We start from the raw sequence: 22,039 nt of genomic DNA, 5'->3' as shown, positions 1-22,039 counted from the left end.
GGCCTGCAGATTTTCATGGAAAGGCCAGCCTACAAGGTCAGGGCTGTTTGCTACCTCTCAGACACGAATCAAGATCTGCACTCTAAATAATGGCATGACCTTCAACTTCATATATGACAGTAGATACGTTAGCCCCAGGCTAACTTTAAGGGATTTAAGAGCCAGCTTTATACCTTAATTATTCCTATCATGCTGGGGTGAAAATCTCACCTGAAGAGAAACAAATAGGAAAAATAAAGAACTTTTTTTTTTTTTTTTTTTTTTTTTTAATGTAGAAGGAGGAGAGAAGCTATTTACAATACAAATCTTAACTAAAGGAAAAGATTAAGGAAATTATGAAACATCAACTCACTGGAGTCATTTAAATAACTATCATTATGTTTCAAGTTAAAAATATTCATGAATATTAAGATTAAATTTTAATGAGAAAAAACTGTAAAATTATGCTTACTTTAAAAACAGAAGCACTCTATACCCAGTGATTTCAATCTTTGAAAAATTATGATGACAGATGAATAAAGTTCAAAGAAACACAGAAATAAAAACAGGGGTTTTTGTTAGCATGAAGTTATATTTACTTTCTCTAATGCTGCTGATATACTATTATTTTAATAAATTGAAAGTACCTAAATATAAGCCAGAAGAATGCTCATACTTGCCAACATTCTGACAAAAGCAAAGACCAGGGTAGACTGAGAACTTTTAGAATATATAACTGAAGAAAACAAACTGGTTCTTACCCTTGTGCCTCTTCAGCTGGGGAAAGCTGCTAATTGTAGTTGCTTGGATTATTTCTACTACAATTTGATACCTGATATTTAAAAAGAGAGAAAAAGAAAAGATCGAATATTTAGAAAATGCTGTTTTCAGAGATAAGTTTTAGACTGTATTTTGTACTAATCAAATAAAACACAGGGCTCTCACGTGCGCAAAAATAAACTCTAAAAAAAGTAGTTCCTAGTTATCTACTATTTTATATTGCTGTTTTAAAGCAATATAAATTCCCATTTCCATAAGGAGTGTTGTGCTCTTAAGAAATGGTACATCCGGTCCTCTCAAGACTAACACTTGTCTAAGAAATAACACATCTGAGCATAAGATAAAACTGTGGCTTTGTCTATAACAAAAATATGCTATTTTTTGTTCCTCCCCAACTAAATCATTAGCCTCTTGAAGACAGGGATTGTGTGTTATATTCTCCTACAGATCCTAGCTTGACATTGAACACATGACAGGCACTCAGTAAATACTAGCGAATATTATAGACTGAATGTTTTGTTCCCCCCAAAATTCATACATTGAAGCTTCATTCCCAATGTGATGGTATTTGGACCTGGGATCTTCGGAAGGTGATTAGCCCTTGTGGGTGGTGCCCTCACAAATGAGAAGAGTGCCCTTATAAAACAGACCCTAGAGGGGCACCTGGGTGGCTCAGTCAGTTAAGTGTCTGCCTTCAGCTCACGTCATGATCTCAGGGTCCTAGGATCAAGGCTCCCATTGGGCTCCCTCTCAGTGGGAAATCAGTCGGCTTCTTCCTCTGCCTCTCACCCTGGTTTGTGCTCTCTCTCGCTCTCTCTCTCAAATAAATAAAATCTTAAAAAAAAAAAAATAGACCCCAGAAAGCCCTTCCCATTTGGTGATGTCACAGTGAGAAGGATGCTCAATATTCAACCCCTTGATCTTGGACTTCTCAGCCTCTAGAAGTGTGAGAAATAAATGTCTGTTGTTTAAGCCAACCAGACTATGATATCTTTGCTATACCAGTCCAAACTAAGGCAAGAAGTTACATTAATATACAACACCTGTAAAACTAAACAGGTACAAATAATATTCTGAACATTCTGTTCTTTTTATATTCTTGGTGATTCATCCTCTGGAACAAATGAGTCATCAATGGTACTGAAGAAATGCACGCTATTTGAGTGAAGAGTTAAATTTCTTAAATGAATGCATAAAATTATTATGAAATATCAGCTAATATTAACACAGAGTCCTCTCATTCAATACCGGGTATCTGTCTAGATTACTCTCTCTCATTTAATCCTCAGAATAAGTATTGCAATTATCCCCACACCACAGAGGAAGAAGTTGTTCAGGTGGACTAAGAAATCTATACCAGGTCTCATTGCTTTTAAGTACTAGAGCCAAAATGATAACCTGCGGCTGTTGATTCTAAAGTTCATGCTCTTGACCACTTTCCTGCTACTCTAAAATTCAATACGGGTTAATATTTATCTTGTCTTGGGCCTTTCCAAGTATACAAGCATGGCCAATGCCAGATAATCTTTGCAGGCTCACTGCCCTCTATATCCCTCCTGGATACCATTTTCCTGCCAAACCAGACTGCGTGCAATACCCCAGCACATACTCAGCTCTTTCCTGACCCCCAGCCTTTGCTCTGTTTCTCTCCATCTTGCATACAACCTCTCTCCCTTATCTGCTGAAATCCTATCTGTTCCTAAATATCAGTTCAGAGCATTCTTCTCTCAGGGTTCTCAGATCCCTCTCTTCTACAGAACAAAGTATTTGCTCCTACCCATTTCTTTAGCAATTTGCCCTCCACTTCTGATCTTAATATCTTACTTCCAATTTAGCAATTTATACCCACATTGGTCTCCTATGCTAGACTACTAATACCTTCACAGCAGGGGAATAAATCCAAGGACCCACAACCAACTCATCTTTATGTACACCAAACCCTTCTCACAGTGCTTTGCACATAACAGGCATTTGAAGATGATTATTGAATTTGTAAAATTCACCTTCACTTGATACCAAAAGACAATGCAGGAAATGAGTGACTTTCATTCTCAATAAAAGCTCACAACATACAGTTGACCCTTGAACAACATAGGTTTGAATTATGTGGGCCTACTTATACGCAGATTTTTTTTGATACAGTACAGTAATATAAATATTTTCTTTTCCTTATGATTTTCTTAACATTTTCTTTAGCTAATTATGAGAATATAGTACATGACACATATCACATATAAAACGTGTTGATTGACTGTATATGCTATTGGTAAGGCTGCCAGTCAATAGTAGGCTATTAGTAGTAGAGTGTTAGGGAAGTTCTAAGTTCTATGTGGACTTCTGACTGCATGAGGGATTAACATCCCAACCCTATGTTTTTCAGTGGTCAGCTGTACATCCAAATGCTGGCAGCTATCCTTGATGGCACAGGCCTCCTAGTCCTCCAGAAGCCAGCTCCCTGGGGAGAGTCAGCACTCACTCAGCTTTCTTCACCAGAGGAGTGCATGACCTTCCTGGTGCGGAGTTTGGTTCAAGAATCTGAAGGACTGATATTTGTGAACATCCTCTTGATCACAACTGCACAAGTGTAATATGTGTTTTTCCAACGTAAACTCTAATATTAACAAGAATTTGGCTCTTTTCCAGTTACGGTGAGATCTCGCCCCCAGTATCTCTTATCCCAGGGAAAAGAAAAAGGTCACATGAAGACCAGCCACCTCTTACCTGAGTTACCACCTCACCTCTCTTTGGCTTTGAACACTCAGCTACATTAATAAAGACTCAGAGCACGTTTGTATTTTTGAAGTCTTCCCACCATCTCAAACTCACCTGAAATGCTACAAAATTGGTCTTCAAAATAATCCCCTTAGAAATACATACATTTATTGCCTTTTACTGTCAATTGTTCAGGACAACTTTGGAATTCTATTAGAATTGACTTCTAAGTTATTTATACACACACACACGCAAATATTAGTCTCCTCATTTCATTACACACACCTTGCACATTTTTTTTTTAATTACTATTTTAGACCTATCTTGGATGTGCATATGCTGGAATGTCTTAGGAGAGTCAAAAGCTGAATAAATCCTAGTCTCAGGTGTCTACATATGGTGGATGGTTTAAAATAGGTTTTATACTAAATGTAGCAATTAAAGGGGTGCCTGGGGGGCTCAGTCAGTTAGACGTCCCAGCTCTTGATTTTGGCTCAGGCCATGATCTCAGGGTCATAAGATCAAGCACCATGTCCGGGTCTATGCTCAGTGCAGAGTCTGCTTAAGATTTTCTCTCTCCCTCTGCCCTTCCCCCACCACACACACAATAAAATAAAATTCACAATGACATAAATTAGAATACCATATACATAAACATGTTTTTTAAAAATTTAAAACTTAAAAATAGTGTTTTCAAGGTTGTTACAGGTTACTTTGTGCTAGCCTAGGGATAATATTTTCATTTAGAAGGACTTTGGTTACAACATTTGAAAAGAAATAAAGACATGGTGATTTCAGAGGGCTACACTAAAGCTGTTTCCAAGGTAAATAAAGCAGAGTAGTTAAGCATGTTAGCTCTGACACCAGGTGCCTTGTGTTCAAATCCTGCTTCCAACACTTACTGTGTCACCTTAAAAAAATTATTTAAGCTTTCCAAAACTCAGGAGAAAAGAAGAGTAGTATTGTTTTTGTAAAAAGAAGAGTAACAGTATTTTTCCTCACAGGATTGCCATGAAGATTAAATGAGGTAACACCTTTAAAATATTTGGAATAGTGCCCAAGCCACAGTGAGAGTTTAATAAATATTAACTATTATTTTTGTACCTTAACACCACTGTTGGTTGACCCTTTAGATATGCAGTATTTAAGGAGATGATGTATGTGCGTGCTTGTAAAATATATATGAGAATTTTTAAAGTAGCCTTACTTTTTTCTGATCATAAAAGTACCTCAGCCTAGTCAATTTAAAGCCACCAAGGTCACTGAAGTCCAACACAATCAGGTTTATTGACTCATTGCAGTAAGCATGAAGAAACATGGGTGTCTCCTCAAACCAAGGGAAAGATAGCTTCTATGGGATTCTGGGGAAGTACGCAGTGTAGATGAAATTATAAATGAAGCAGCATGTTGACAGGTTCAAAGCAGAGCTGTGTAAATTGTCATTTCACATAGATTCAGGGTCTCACTCTCCTGAAAACAATAAAGTTATAATAAACATGGAATGGTTAGCCCAGAAAACCCTTTAACTATAGCTCTATACCCGATTTATAAATGAGGGTGCTTCTCTGTGTCAAAGTGGCCGAAACCCTCCAGGCAAGAATAGGATGTGTCACTCTTACCAAAGTAATTTTAAATGGCGAAATCTAAGATTTTAGAGAGCAAAGTTTCTCAGTGCATAAGAAAGCAGCAGCCATTCAAAGGAGGTTATCATTACAACACTTTCTAGCTGTTATGTATACCTGGAAAAAAAAAATACTGTTTCCTGTTAACTTTGTAGCTAGAATCTGTTATTCCAACCTGATAAATGGCTGGGCAGATTTTACCTCCTCATGCTGAACCCATTTTTACTTTCTCTAAAATAACATATATTCATTGAAGAAAATGGGAAAATATACAAAGCATGACATTCAGAGTCAATTACAATTAACATCTGGTAAGTATTTACAGACTTCAAACAATTTTTTGTTTTCTTTTGTTTTGTTTTGTAAGACTGAATTTATGCTATAAAAAGCCCTAGAGCCTTTTCAAAGTATACCATCTGCCAATTTTATTATATACTCTGATGAAACACCATTGTTAAGTGGCAGTCCAATGTACAGATGTGTCGACACTTTTTTTCCCTAAGCCCTAATTATTAGGCATTCCGTTATTTCAAGCTTTTCTCTATTTTACATAAAACTGCAAGAAACTTTCTTGGAACAATCTTTATCACACATTCATGATTATTTCCTTAAAATAAGTTCTTATGAATAATAACTGTATCAGAAAGAATGCACATTTTGTGACCTGCTTTCTGCATTATAAAACTGTGCTGCAGAAAGGCAATAATTCATACTCCTCCCAGTAGGACATGAGGTCGTCTGTCTTCCTACAGCCTTGCCAACCCTGGGTGTCAAATTTTTAATCTTCACCAGTATCATGAACCAAGTAAGTCTCTCATTTTAGTTTTTATGTCTGAAAAGAACAACAAGGTTCAGAGCTTTCTTCTCATGGGGTATGTTTAATGGTATTAAGCAGGAAGTGCCAGGGAGCTGTAGGACAAACTGGGGAAGTATGAGTCAGGACTCAGAGCAGTCAGAGGCTCTTGCCTCTAAAGGCACTTTTAAACTGGTTTCCCATTTTTCTAATGTGTAGAAGGCAACTGATTCCAACAGAAAGACTAGGGATGCTTCCTAAGCTTTTTCCATTTGTGGCACACATAGCAAATGATAGTATTTGAACAGAACACCAAGGTCATCAGCCATCCCAGGCCCTACCCAACAACCTGGAGGGCTGAGGAAACCTTTATCTCCATACACCAATACACTATATTTGAGTCACATCAGTTAGAAAGTTCTGGACCAGAGCAGCCTGACGTATCCAGAATTTACGTAAACACGAGTACACAATTCATGTTATATATATATATATGGAAAATAACCTGGAAAATATCAAGTATTGTCATGTGTTTGCAATGTGGCTTATTTTTCTTCATCTGGTTTGTATTTTTAAATTTCCTAAAATAACATGTTACCGTATATTCATTTTCTAGTTTCCAGAAGTCTATGGAAATTACATGTTACAAAAGCAACTAGCTGGTGTCCTTCAGTTAACCTCAAAAAGGCCAACATTTTTCTCTCTGCTATCTGTACCTCTTTTCAACTAGTGCTTCTCATATTTTTTATATCAGCTATTAATATTACCATAAACTGTTTATTTATAGACCAATATATGGCACCACTGCTGTTATATTCCATTCTCAATTCTTGCCTGAAGCATTTTCATTCAGAATGCTTACTGAATATCATCTTTAGTTGCCTAGTTTTATGTTCTGTACTGAAAATGTCCTAATGACTTTCTTCTACACTTTGAAGTTTTTCTGACATGAGAGATTGTATTGCCTCATCTCCTCCATTAAGCCTATTCAAGTTAGGATCTGAGAATTCTGTTGCCTTCTCCTGCTCACAGTTATATTTTTAGCTCTTTATTGGGAGCCTAGCAGGTCTGTCCTCAGAACTGTGCTGATACATTAATCTCATTTAATTATCACAACAGTCTCATGAAATAGAAACTCCTTTCTCCATTTCACAGTTAAAACTGAGGCTCAGAGTATACATGACTTGCCAAGGCCACACTGCCTATAAGAAAGGAAGCCAAGCACAAGCCAGGTCTGCAAAAATTTGGGCTATCTGACTCGAGCCCATGCCTGTGGGTAGAGTCTATGTTAAATCTGGACTGGTTGGTGTAGGGTGATTTTTGTGTTATTAACCCTCACCTACCTCAAGAAGAACTGCATTTCTGTCCAGTGCAGGGTCATCAAAATACAGAGCGTGCATGGCCACTACTCAGCAACGTGCCGGAGCCATCTCACAAGGCCTGTGTTGACTTGTGTGAGCTGCCTGCTAACATCTCAGGAATTAAAACCTACCACTATTAAAGTGAAACAAACTTGCGATTAAACTGTACTTCTTAAAAGGTGAAAATACTTTAATCATTTCCTAATAATTATGTTTTGCTATTATCTATGTTCCCGGCTATTCACGTCTACTGTATCGGCACAGTGGAGACACGACATATGAGACGGTGTGCTGCAGCCAGTCTCTTTCCAACTTCCTACTCAATGAGGTCATCCTGGCTGCTTAGTATTAACACCACAGAAACCAGCAAATGCTACAAGTCAGGGTTTCTGATCCCTTCCCTTAAAAGCCAGTTTTTAAAAATTACCAGCACCCCCTCTTATACTCTTCACTGCCATTCCTTCAGAGAACCTAGTGAATCATAAAATTCTCTACAAAGGAGAGAGCCAGCACCAGCACTTTTGTTTTGTTTTAAAGAAAAGAGCACTACCCATCCATCCCACCTCCTCCTTTTGATGTTTTGTTCTAAGTGTCAGGGGCTCCATCCCTGGCCTCTCTCCAGCTCTCTCTCATCCTCTCCTCTAAGCCCTAGAGAAGGAAGAGGTCTTTCATCTGACCACAGAGGAGGAGGAACCGGGCATGTGAAGCACAGCCCTTCTGTTCTCCTCCTCTTCAGAGCATGTGTTCTCTGCCTCCAAGGACAGCGAGCATGTGGACTCTGCACCTGTCAGAAAGATGGGGAGGGAGGGAGAATCAGGGACCAAGTCAGGTGGGAAAGAATGTCTCATATTCTGAGACTCAGTTTTAGAGAGTCACTGTTGGCACATATAAACTACATTCTCCATCATCTATCAGTAATAAGAGCAAAGTTTTGGGCCTTCATTTGGCTTATTCCTTAGCCCTAACATGGTTCAGTCTCAGGCTGGAGAGAGGAGCATTGTTATTTATCGGGCCTCCTCAAACCCCCAAATAAAATGCTGCACTCTAGTGGGCCACAAGTAATTGATCAGTGCTCACGATGAAATTAAATCTACTTGCAATCCTGGGCCTGAGATTGTAACAACGACAATAGTGGTAGCTAACAATTTGGAATATCCAGATCCTGGGCTGAGTGATTTATGTAAATGGACTCATAGTCCTCATGGTAATTCGGTGATTCATAAGATAGATACACCTTACTCACAGTGCCTGTGTTTTCTAATTATAAGCTCATCATGAATTCTTTAATTTCAGAGAGATCATAAGCTTCTTTATCCCCAAATTTCCTCTTTTTAGATCAAAATTTCCATGCTGTCAATACTTATCTTTCCTCCTAAATGAAGATATCTTGTTTTCTCCCATATGTTTAACTCCCACCTCTGTGCCCTCTGCTATTTCTCAGACATCAACAGAAGGAATTAAATTCTGAAGTCAATGTACTTTGACTTTTTATAAAACTGAAAGATGTTTTTGAATGTTTTCAATAAGCAGCCTTGCATTTTAATGTGTTTTTTTTAAAACTAAATTTATATTCATTTATTCTTTTCATAAAAATTTGCCAGGCATCTCTTTGTTTTGCACTTCATCATTTCTCATCTCCTTGCCCACCCACGTTAACCTTTCCCTCAGTTTATACATGCTTACTGATTTCTGACATGGTGTAGCAGTTTGTCTGAAGGGTATGCTCGATTTCTTTTTCCATGTTCCTCTATAATGTAATTCAACTTTAGTGCTCATGATTCACAATATAGCTTCAGAATCACTGGTCGAAGCACCAAACATTCAAATAATTTAAATTCACCTACACAGAAGCAAGCAATTTTGGGAATTTTAATAATTTTAGAGTTTTAATCTTCATGTGCAAATGTACCTCTGAAACGCATCTCTGAAATTCAGGGATGAAATCCATCCCCTTAATATCTAAAGAAAAACTACTTAGCAAACTTCCTCAGTAACCCATTCCACTGTTCACTATGACCTCTTAAATTAACCTATTCATTATGGCCATTCCCTCTTGCTTTATCCCAGTAAAACAGAAAACACATTGATCTCAGTAGACACTCAATTAAAAAAATTTCCTTCATTTCTCCAAGAGAAATAATACTAAGTCTTTTTAATTTTAAACCTTTTATTCATTATTAGAATTTCTTCTCTACTATTTTTAGATTCTCCATGTCACTCTTTAAGTAAAGGGTCAGAAATAAACAAATCCAGAACTGAAAAAATCTAATAAAGACTGGACTGGCAACAGATGAAATTATAGCACTGACAGGCTGCCCCAATTTTCTTTATTATGACTTGTTTCTCTGGCAGCCTATGCCTGTTTCACTAACAAATGATGGGGCTTCTGGCAGTATTCTTCTCCATGCAAGAATTAGTGCCTGCAAAGTCTCCTAGACAGTACAGACTGGTCACCACACTTGCAGGAAATTCCACAAGGTTGGGGCCGTGTGTGGATCCTCTTTTCTCCCCACCTGGCTAACTGGTTACCCACCTTCTCATGTGGGATTTCAAGTCAGACAGAGCTGAGTTCAAATCCCAGCTGTTCCTTATTAGCTAAATGATCCAGGGCAAGTCACTTTACCTTTCTCGACTACATAATGAGAATAGTAATACTTAATTCACATAGTTGTTACAACAATCACACGGTAAGAACTTTACTTAATGCATATTAGATATTCAACATATGGTAGCTTGAAAACAAAGAAGTTTCCTCTTCTTGGGCATTTGCTTGGCATCTCTTTAACTTTGGCAAGTGTCCAGTCCAGGAAAGTAGTATTTGTCCAATGTCTGTGCGGGAAGTAGCGCTATCCTGCCTTGCTAGAATTATACAAAAGGTAGCACCAGAGCAAAAACGACTATGTGCCCATTCTGTGTCTATGTTTCTTTTTTCCTTAGTAACAGAACTCTCATTTTTAACTGAACCTAAGGCTTCCCAGAAAAATTATATCTGACATAAAAAATATAAGCAGAAATGTCATGTAGTAGCTTCCAGGAAGTTCTTTAAAAGACAGCCAATGCATGACCTTTGCCACCTTCTTTTCTTCTCTTCATTTGTGCTTCCTGGAATTAGGATATGATGAATGGCATTCTAGACTACACCCCGAACTCTGAGGACTCTGGAATATCCCTAGGATGGCAGAGCAGTGAGCTGGAAGAAGCCTGGGTCCCCCAGGAGGGTAGAGGTCTCCTACCAGTCTTCGAATGCCTGTTCCAGACTTCTTTTATAGAAGAAAGAAAAAGCCCCCTCTGTACTTTGGCAAGTGATCATTATTCTTTGGGTTTTCTAGCCTCCTCATCTAAATCTAATCCTAATGTAAGTATCTCCAATCTTTTCATGGGACTCACGTAATAGATTTTAATCAGGGGCAATTTTGTCCTCCAGAGGACATGTGGCAATGTCTGGGGGACGTTTCTGGTTGTCACAACGACAGGGTTGGTACTGGCATCCAGTGGGGAGGCTAGTGATGTTAATATTCCACAATAAATAGAACCACCCCCACAACAAAGAATTATCTGGGCCCAAATGGCACTTTTGCCAAGGCTGAGAAACCTGGGGTTAAATACGTATCTCAGGATCACCAGTAATAAGATGCCCTTTATTCATTACGTTAAACAGGGTAGAAGAATGAGGTGTCTAGATTAATCAATATTCTTTTTTTTTTTTTAAAGATTTTATTTATTTGACAGAGAGATCACAAGCAGGCAGAGAGGCAGACAGAGAGAGAGGGAGAAGCAGGCTCCCCGCTGAGCAGAGAGCCCGATGTGGGGCTCAATCCCAGGACCCTGAGATCATGACCTGAGCCGAAGGCAGTGGCTCAACCCACTGAGCCACCCAGGCACCCCTAATCAATATTCTTCTCAATAGTAACCATCCTCGCAAACAGTGATAAACAGTTTTCAAAGACTTAGAATACAACAATTATAGGATACCTAGCCGAGACTTGAGATTGATAGCAAGTGAAAGAATATCCCATTCAAAAGATATTCTCAATTCTAGTTGTACCTGGGGGGGCGTTTAAAAACCACTGATGCCCAGGTTCTACCTGTAAAAATCCCTGGGTGTGAAGTGAAGGCAAGTATATTTCTCAAGGAGGAGCAAAATCGCTTTCATAAAGCACTTTGTGCAAACACACAGGAATTACACAACGTAGGCAACAGGGGGTATTCCTGGGCCATGATCTGCCTGCTCCCTCTAGGAGATTCTGTAAGGGCAGAAACTTTCATTTCCGCTTTAATGTTTATTCCCACACCCTCTTTCTCTTCAAAATAAAGGAACACAGCGCTTTCTCCAGTGTGGCTGTAATTGTCGGGTCTTACTAACGGATGCCCCTTTGCTCTGACCTCTGGTTTGCCTTCCTTGAGGGTGGTCATCACCCCACCACCCACATAGGTGGTGGGACTCTGTTCAGTTGTCCTTTAGTATCTTGCATGAACAGGACATTTAGATTTCTGGCTCCTGTCTCATTAGCAGAGTGGATGACTTCCACGAGAAGACTCTGGAAAATTAAAAATGTTGTACCAGTCCCGCCACCGCACCCTCACTTCGACACCTTGGATGCCAGAAAAGAAGAAAAAGGAAGTAGCTACAAAGGACAGTGAGATATCCAGCCATAATTTTTTTAAAAGCCTGGGTGATTCTAATATATAGTCAAGGTCGAAAACCACTGGTTTAGTGTACTCGGAGGGAGCATTTCTAGCTCCAGAATCGTATTGCCAAAGCACCTTATGCTGACTCAGAAAAAACCAGACTATCACAGAACTACAAATATGACCTTCAAGATTTCTTTGGTTTGGTTGTTTGTTTTTAATGCATTCCAACCCAGCGGAGTTTAATGACTTTATTTCCTTCAGAAAATATGCACCTATCTTCCAAATATGTATGAAATAAAAGTGGATGGTTTCATCTACTGCTTAGTCTAAATAATACACATTCCCTGCCCTAGGTGGCCTATCTTAAAATCTTACTGAGAACAACATGAAGATAGCGACCTAAAATGCTAATAAAGTCAGACAGCAGAGTGCTCTAATTGTACAAGAAAGACAAAATAGTTCAGACTATGATGGAAGAAACTGCTCCATTAGTGCGAGGCAGCTGATAAGCTTCATCGATGTCTTAGAAAGAAGTCTGATAAAAAGCAATTTTGCCTCTAAGCAAACTGACCATTGAAGAGAGAGCAATTTTTCTTTATTTTATTTTATTTTTTCAGTGTTCCAAGATTCATTGTTTATGCACCACACCCAGTGCTCCCTGCAATCCGTGTCCTCCTTAATACCTACAATCAGGCTCACCCATCCCCCCAACCCTCACCCTTCCAAAACCCTCAGTCCGTTTCTCAGAGTCCACAGTCTCTCATGGTTTGTCTCCCCCTCCAATCTACCCCAATTTACTTTTCCTTTCCTTCTCCTAATGTCTTCCATGTTATTCCTTATGTAAAGAGCAATTTTTCTATCAGATAAACAATAACCAGTAACCAGATAACTTATGCAGCATCACCTTTTTTGACCAAAACGATCAACCTCTACCATGGCAGAGTTGTTCCTGGTACTCTTTCTAGTTCAATCTGGGCAAGAAGCAGAGAAGAAAGGTTAGCCCTCAGATTACCCTAAGATACAATGAGTAAAGACACTGTCCCCTGGATAAAAGATATACCAGTACTATAGCAAACAGAATTGCCTGGAATTTTATCTACAGCAAAGGCCAAGTAACTGTCTCATAGTCACAGGTTGGGGAGAGGTAATGCAGTATTCACAAGAGTATTCAGAAAGTAACTCTGGGTGCGCCTGGGTGGCTCAGTGGGTTGAGCTGCTGCCTTCGGCTCAGGTCATGATCTCAGGGTCCTGGGATCGAGTCCCGCATCGGGCTCTCTGCTCAGCAGGGAGCCTGCTTCCCTCTCTCTCTCTCTGCCTGCCTCTCTGCCTACTTGTGATCTCTCTCTATCAAATAAATAAATAAATCTTTAAAAAAAAAAAAAAAAAGAAAGAAAGTAACTCTGGATGTGTACAGCTTCCACTGAGAAAAATGGCCTTCACAGTATTCTCGCCCAAGGTTCTTTGCCAAGCTGTTGAGGGGACTGTGTGCTCTTCAGGATTACCATGATTCCATAGTAGATGCTGACTAACATATACGACTCCTTGTTCTAAGAGAAATTTGCAGCCCTTCAAAGGAAGTCATCAACAGATCTCCCAAAATGTAAATGAGAAAGTGAAGGTCTACAGAGGGACAGAGGTCAGAAAAATAGGTCATTGCAGTTGCACTCAGTCATTATAGCAACTTAATTAAATCTGAAAATGTATTCTGTTTTCTAACAGAGTGGGCACTTTAAGAGTTTGATAATCTAATCCTCAAAGTACCTCCTGAGTGTCCTCCCCATAGGTTCTATGAACTCTGCTGGAAACAAAAGCCAGAAGTAAAGTAGAAGACAGGAAAGAGAACAGGAACATATGCAACAGGAATATATATGGGATGGGTGATAGGAAGAGATTAGGAAAATTCTGATAATACTACTGAAGATGCTTCAGTATCTTGAAAGTAAAAATGGGGGTGCCTGGGTGGCTCAGTTGGCTTAGCGCCTGCCTTCAGCCAGGTCAGGATCTCGGGGTCCTGGGACTGAGCCCCATGTCAGGCTCCCTGCTCAGTGGGGAGTCTGCTTCTTACTCTTCCTCTCCCTCTGCTCCTCTTCCCCACTCATGCTCTCTCTCTGCCTTAAAGAAAATTAAAAAAAAAAAAAAAAAAAAAGAAAGAAAACTCAAAAGGCATTCTTTAAAATGCAAACAACCCAATTATCCATTGGCTGACAAAAGAATAAACAAAATATGGTATATTCATACAATGGAATGTTATTCAGCCAAAAAAAGAAATGAAATATTGCGACATACCACAACATGGATGACCCTTGAAAATATTATGCTGAATATAAGCCAGACACAAAAGGCCACATGTTACATGATTCCATGTATATGAAATGTCCATAATGGGCAAATCCACAGAGAAAAGAAAGTAGATTAATGGTTGCCAAGGGCTGGGTAGAGAAAGAATGGGGAGTGACTGCTAATGGGTACAGGATTTCTTCTTAAAATGACAAAAATAATCTGGAATTAGAGGTAATGGTTGCACAGTCTGAAGATACTAAAAACCACTGGAACATGATACTAAAAACCACTGGAACATGTATTTTAAAATGCTGAGTTCAACAGGGTATAAACCATATCTCAGTGTCTAAAGAATAAGCCACTCTTTAGCTCAGCATTTCTACTGCCCCTTAGCCTCTCCATGCTCAACAGAGCGCCTGCTTCTCAGGATACCCAACGTGTTAGACTTCAGTGTTGCCCTATTTATGACAACAAGAGGAAGTGATCTTACAGAAAGACTTAAGGGCTCATACCATTTTTATTTTCACCATGTTTTAAAGGGGAAAATGTCATGTCAGGACCCCTAGTGTTCATCTTTGGCCACTCAGGTGAAGGCAATCCAAAATGCCCCTACTGTGACAAAAGCAGGTTGTCCAGTCATCCTAGGGCTTTTGTTTCTAAAGGTCAATTCTTACTGAGTTTCTTCTTTACCTACTATAGGACCAACTGCCAAAATTAAAATAGTCCCGAATAGTCCCGAGCCTCTGACTAGTGCATTTTGAAAAAGATAAACCATTCATTCTAATCAAGATTCATTCATCTCATACTACAGAACTGTAGTATGCCTCAAAATAATGCCCTCTAATCACAAAATAGTCTTTTGGTACCTTTTTATTATACCACTGTCTGTGTCAACATATGTGCAGTGCTGGGATCTTTTGTGGATACACAAAACAGAACATTCATAAGTCTGGAAGTAGAATGAACACTGATTCAGTTAACTATCTGCCACTATTGATCCTAGATTGTTATCTTAAACTTCCTTGAAGTTACCCAATGATCCACTTCTAACTGTATTCTGAAAGACTGCTTAACAGGGAAAAGTCCTTAGGAAGGCAAGGCCTCCGCAATCTATCCACAGTATGTTGACAACAGTTATCCTGCTGTTATACAGTTATATACTATTATACAGTTATACAGTTATACTGTCTATAACAGATACTACTGTCGTGAACAGTATCTGTTCACAAACAATGCATTAAGAGAAAACTATAATTTCACAGAGGGTGACCTTGGTCATACCACAGGCAGTGTATCCGGGAACAAAGGGTAAAACAGCACCCAGGTAGAGCAAAACTGGGGTATCAGCTTGTACAGCATCTCTAGAACCAGCACTTTGTGTGTGTGTGTGTGTGTGTGTGTGTGTGTGTTGGCAGTTTAAGGCAAAGAGGAGGCAACAAGGGTGTACTGTCCTTGTGAGCTCTTTCACTTTCCATAGAATGACACTTTAAACTCCTTTTAAATTTCAAAGAAAGTCATGATAAGAAATGACCTTTGAGTGTGTATAACCTGTATACTCCAGATAACAAATCTGGGATATTGACCCTTGCCTTCTTTATTAGCTCAAGGGTCACAATAATCAAAAATGAATTTCTAGTTTCAGACACAAATGATTATAAATCTCTAATAAATGAGTACCACATAGCTTTTCAAGACTATGCATGGAAAGAGAAGCATAAACAAATCTCCAGAGATTATATCCTTTAAGAATTAAATGATCTGTATACACAATCATACAACTGAAGCCATCATTATACATCTGCAGGACCTAAATTAATACAGGACACAGTTTACAAGAACATGGTACCCTCTATAAATGTACACCTCTTATAAGAGTGTATTATTCAGATTAGAAGACTAAGCAGCACAACTCACCTTAATGGTGACCCAAATCTAAAATCCTTGAAGAGTTCAAAGATTGTTTTAGCTAATATTTTATTTTCCATCTATGATTCATCAAAATTACTTATCAGAGACAAAATGGACATACTGGAGTTGCCTTTCTTCCCCATGTATTATTGTTTGGGGACACTAAAACAGAAGAACTACAGAAACAGAAGCCTAGAAAAGCTAAAAATTATATATTGCTATATAATCATACTGTTTATGCATATACTATGGCAATAAAAAATAAATATACAAAAACAGACACATTCACCCCTAAGATATCTCAAGTACAACAAGGAAGATTCAATGCCCCCATCAAAGAGACTCCCAGGTATATTTCAAATGTGTTTCCTCAAAATATTTAGTCAAGAACCCATGATTCCCAAACCTGGGCCTGCATTTTCTAAGAAAAATTAAAATCAATGCAATATTCCATTATATAATTTTAAAAACATATCATCTCCTTCCCATTTTTTCTAAGTAAATTTCTGAGCAGCTAAGTAGTTACTCTTACAACTAAACAGCTTGCAATCTATTATAACCTAATTACCTGAAAAACAGGATACTTGGGGAAAAAAAAAAAACTAATTCCTCTGCTAAAGGAGAAGCTGGATAAATTTAGTTGTCACTGAGTAGTAAGATTTATGGACTTCCTTTATTTCTGCCTCCCTGACAACCACATTTTTTTAGTACCTAACTAGGCAGAGGATGATAATAAGTAGCTACTGTCATGCTATAATTAAAGATCAAATACCTTAGCTGCTTCAGGAACTCAACATCAGAGTTGCTATTAATAAGCTTGATGAACTCTTCATAAGATGGAGCATAGGTGTAGGCTCTCTTGTGATGTTCATTCATCTGTTCTCTGCGTTCCAGCTGGGCAAGTAGCATCTGGTTAATGTAATCTGGATTACTAAGTAACTCCACTACTGGCTTCAAGACTGTGGGAAGAAGAAAGCAACACTGAAAAAGGTATGTTTCTTTGAAGGAACTGTTTTTCATTTACAGAACTGAAACCACTTCTGGTGGTTTAACTACCCAAATGGGGACAAACAATTCAAATATTCAAAAATCTGTGTGCACACACAGCTCCCTCTGGATATGCTACCAACTATGGCTACAATCAAGTGGTTGTTTTAACAAATGAGTTAAGTTTAATAATGAAAGAGTGTCATTTGGAACCCAAGCTCTTAACATTGATATAAAAATTAAGTACACTGATTTTTTCCTTTTGTTTATTTAGTTAGTTAGTTTAATAAGGCTCATGTGTTTTGTCTGCCAAATGAAAGTTAACATTCTCACAACTGAAAAAAGCAGGCCTCAGGGGAGAAGTTGTTAAAAAGTCAATAATAACAACTACAAACTCATCCTACTAACAAACTCATCCTACTAACTTTAGGTTAAAAAGTTCCCTTTTCAGGGTATCTGGGGGGCTCAGTTGGTTAAGTATCAGAATCTTAATTTCAGCTCAGGTCATGATCTCAGGGTCCTGGGATCAAGCCCAGTGTCGAACCAGCTTGAGGACTCTCTTCTTCTCCTTCTGCTTCTCCCCCCCACCCCACCCCCACCACTTTCACACACACTTGCTCACACATACCCTCTTTTTCTAAAATAAATAAATAATCTTTTTTTTTTAAAAAAAAGGGGGGTTCCCATTTCTAGGGCACCTGGGTGGCTCAGCTGGCTAGGCAACCAGCTCTTAAGCTCAGCTCAGCTGCTGATCTCAAAGTCATGAAGCCAAAAAAACAAAAACAAAAAAACTCCCTTTTCTCTATGTTTGGTATCCACTAATGACCACAAATAATAAATGAGACAATCAATCAACGCATATCAAATGCAATGTTATTTGGGATTTTGAGGTAAGAGAAATTTCTCTTAGGTCATATTTTCTTCCGTTTTCGTATTCTGGCCAAGCACCTTCCTCATTAAAATTCCTTTAGTAATTACATTATGTTGTGGTACAGTTCCTTTTTTATTTATTCCAAGTTCACAAAGTTACATATAGGCATTGTCAATGAATTTTCTATCTTAAAAGTATTCTAAGTAAATGCACACTAGAGTTCAAGTACAGATATTCTTTCATCGATGTATATATTATTGACCTGGATAATTCAAAAGCTATCCCAAATGGATGCTTGCCTGTGAAGAACATAAGGACTAATTATCCTGTGTCAAAATAAACAATAGAATGGACTATGTATTTGGCAACATGTTACATAAAAAACCTGTCTGTCATGGAGGGCCAAATAAAGCCGTCTTTGAATAACACTTCACATTTGAAAACCTGAAAATATCTTAGCTCCCACGCATCCCATGATATACAAGGGCAGCATAGGTAAAGTGTTATCACATTAGTATGGAACAATTGTTTGCATAATCATCACATTAGTAATATGAATTATTTACAAGTCTACCTTTTGTTGTGAGTATTTCTGCAAGCATTATACGTAAGCTGAGAGACTGGACATCTTTTGAGGGAAGGAGACAGAACACCAGAACCCGAGAACACATCTGTAGGAATTTCACTTCATCATATGAGTTCCTCAAGCATGTATGTAACACAAAAGGCCTTGGTTGTTCTTCATGTCTAAAAGAAATTGATGAAGAGGGGAAGAGGAAGGAAGGAAAGTTCTGAAAACAATTCAGTTATGTATCATTAAGTATAAAATATCTCAAATGGACAATATATCAGTTTTAATAATTGTGTCCACTCCTCAAAAATGTCAATAGCTAATAATTTTCTCAGTCACAGACTAATTTAGAAAAATGCTAATGCATGCTCTTTCAGGATTTCAAACCTTAAGTAGCATCAACAATTACACATAACTCCCAAATCACAGCAACAATCCAGAAAATTATGTTTCTTTTTTTTTTAAAGATTTTATTTTATTTATTTATTTGACAGAGATCACAAGTAGGCAGAAAGGCAGGCAGAGAGAGGAGGAAGCAGGCTCCCCGCTGAGCAGAGAGCCTTATGCGGGGCTCCATCCCAGGACCCTGAGATCATGACCTGAGCTGAAGGTAGAGGCTTTAACCCACTGAGCCACCCAGGCACCCCTCTGTGTGTTTCTTTAACTGGACTATTTTTAAGTCTTCTAGACATCTTCTTAAATGTGATCTATTGCTTCATTATTCAAAAAAAAAAATCTAAGAAAATATTACCAGGGTGACTAGCCAGCTTTCCTGACTAGGTAATCACGGGATAAAAATGCTATGGGTTTTCTACTGAAGAGAAGGTCCATGACTTATCTGGTGCTACATAAATTGATGGCAAATTGCCTTCTGTGTGGTTCCCAAGTATTTTCTAAATAGTCTTGACAGCTGTGGTCAGAGGCTTCGCTATCAGCACTGACCTTATCCTTATCCCAGGACCATTAATTTGGAGGATCCTGAGTGAAGAGGAATAGAAAGCAGAACCTTCTATACCTCCTTTTCCCACAGTACCTTGATAGTAGTAGTTCAAGAAAGACAGGGACATTCATTCTTCTAACACCTTCTAGATAAGAGGGAACATTTATGGACTTCTTATAGTAACTAGGTGCCAATCCTGAGGAAGTACTGACACTATGTAGAGCAGGAGGGATCACTCTAGTGCTAAACAGTGACGAAACAAATGCATCTTGGTGCCTTTTACGACAAGCACCTCCAGAATGCTGACTGCAATTTCTTTCTGCACTGGAGAATGAAGACTAGTCTTCCATAGAAGACTAATCCTCCAAAAAAGGAAGATTTCCTCTTTTCCTTCTAAGACAACCAAGAAAAATTCAATATTAATGTGAAAAGCCAACAAAATAAACAGATTTTAAGAATAACCCTTTACATATATACTAATCATATGCTGACTTTTTAAAAATGGCATCTTCAGGGTGCCTGACTGGCTCCATTGGTAGAACATGGGACTCTTGATTTGGGGCACATGAGTTGGGGTTATTAGGGCTCAAGTAAAGTACATTTAAAGTGGCATCTTCAATTATTTGAAATTCTAGCTATGCTGCCAGTTAGAGATGATCTTTTAATATAGTAAGATCTAGATGCTACTCTTGTCTCATCAAGCACTTTTAAGGATAAAACTTTACTCTAAAATATGTATTCGGTTGACAATTATTGGAGAAATCTGGCCCAAAAAAACTGACAGAAGCTTCTTTCTATAATATCAAATCCCTCTCAAAGTATACGCAAACCCTTCTCTGTTCCAGTGGAAAGCAGATCAAAGGATCCTAGCCAACAGACTTCTACAAGTTCATCTCCCTCCTAGAACTGAGTTAGGGAAAACTTTCTGAGTGAGCATAAAAGGCCAGATATCTGGTCAAAAAAATGAGGTCCATCTGAGGAAAAAGGGGAGACCAGTGCTTCCCTGGAATCCCTCTGCTCACTCCAAGCCGTATATTCCTATGATGCCTTCCGGTTCATGGGCATCGAGTACTGCTTCAGAACCCAGGAAAAGATCCCTAGGCACGTGGCTGCTTCTGGGTCATGATGTGTCCACGTGCCTGCGTCCAGGCAGCAGCCTTCTTCTGCTGGTGTGGACGGATCATTTGTTTACTCTAATGCCTACTACTTGCATCTGGGCTCTCCCTCCTTGAATGAGCAAAAGGACATTCACCTTTTGGAAATTTCGCATGTACAACAAGACTTAATCTTCCCACCTACGCTGATGAGCAGGCATCATGAACAGCATTTCATAGATGAGAACACTGAAGATCTGAGTGGCTATGCAAATAGTCCAAAGTCAGAGGTAATAAACAGTAGAACTAACTCTCCTGTTCTGCCTGACTCTCTAGTCCAGACTCTATGCTACCCCAGAATCAAAGATTGCAAAGAGGAAAAGGGTGAAAAATCCAGAGATAAAGACAGAATATATGAATAAAAAACACTTTCCCCTCAAACAGAATGACTATGCTTGACGAGTAAATCAAACACAAAGGGAATGTAAGAAGGAGACTGTGAAATTAAAGATGCTGCTGATTAAACAGCTTAAAAAGAATCAGTTTTAGATTTTCCTGAAACATGCTGGAACAAGACAGATGGGACAAAGGAAGAGGAAGCAGAGGCAAGCCTTAAATGTGATCTGGACTGGGTTTAAAGCAGCAACAGAATGTCGGCCTGGAAATAAACACAAGCTGACTGAAAAGCTGCCCCCACACAACTGCCTAACAGTCAACCAGCGTATGTGTTGCTTTTATTAATGCAATTTATTATTGTCTTGTCTGACAGTGGCCAATTCAATTGGGTGCTTCCCAGGCTGCCAAAGTCATTTTGCAGCCAATAGATACCTGCACACCAGTGGAGATTTCTAGGATGAGGACACTATTTACCTGGGGCAGGCAAGTGCAGACACAGCCATCAAACCTAGACACATTGTCTAGCAGTCTCATTATGTGATTTGTAGAAAATAATGCATAATCAGATATTAGTTCTCTAGAGTTCACTTCTAGGGCATAATCATCTATATGAAAAACACCAGTAGCCTACTGGCACTTCTTCAAATATCTATAATCCCAGAGTACAGTGGTAAGACTTTTTTTTTCTTTAATTAGAATTATCAACTAGAGCTTCTAGGCATAGCCCAGATATCAACAGAATAAAATCTACTGTTGGTATAAGAAAACTAGAAGCCCAGAGGGAAGGCATTTCTAAAATGGAATCAATTCTCTGTTTCTATTACTGTGATGCTTTACCCATAATATCTTTATATTAGTCACAAAAGCAGTAATTTCAGAAGCTGGTAAATGTCTCCATGAAATATATATGTTCATGTTCAAATTAGATCATCATAAAAATACTAAATTTCTCTAACCACTTGCTCTTCTCCTAAACCTAAATCTATCCATCTTCTCACTGGAATAAAACATGGATTTAAAATACTGTCCTTCACTGAACCATAATTTAAGTACTTTAAAATGAGCATCCCCTGAGTTCCAACAAGTCTTGGACAGCATCTGGCAGGCAGAAGT

At 38.6% G+C, this 22,039-nt stretch overlaps 1 protein-coding gene across 3 annotated transcripts in view; it reads right to left on the bottom strand.

The window, feature by feature from the left end:
• Positions 1-22,039, bottom strand: part of SNX25 (sorting nexin 25) — a 128,807-nt gene that overhangs the window by 58,771 nt on the left and 47,997 nt on the right. For all 3 annotated transcript variants that reach the window (XM_059384313.1, XM_059384312.1, XM_059384314.1), the window contains exons 4-6: positions 18,500-18,672; positions 16,840-17,026; positions 741-811 (exon numbers count right to left, since the gene is read on the bottom strand). In XM_059384313.1, the coding sequence (XP_059240296.1) occupies positions 741-811; positions 16,840-17,026; positions 18,500-18,672 (431 nt within the window). The remainder of the gene's footprint in view (positions 1-740; positions 812-16,839; positions 17,027-18,499; positions 18,673-22,039) is intronic.

Source organism: Mustela nigripes, chromosome 18, assembly GCF_022355385.1.
Source record: "Mustela nigripes isolate SB6536 chromosome 18, MUSNIG.SB6536, whole genome shotgun sequence".
NCBI lineage: Eukaryota > Metazoa > Chordata > Mammalia > Carnivora > Mustelidae > Mustela > Mustela nigripes.
Note: the sequence above shows the minus strand (reverse complement) of the source record. Positions and strands in the feature narration are given on the sequence as shown.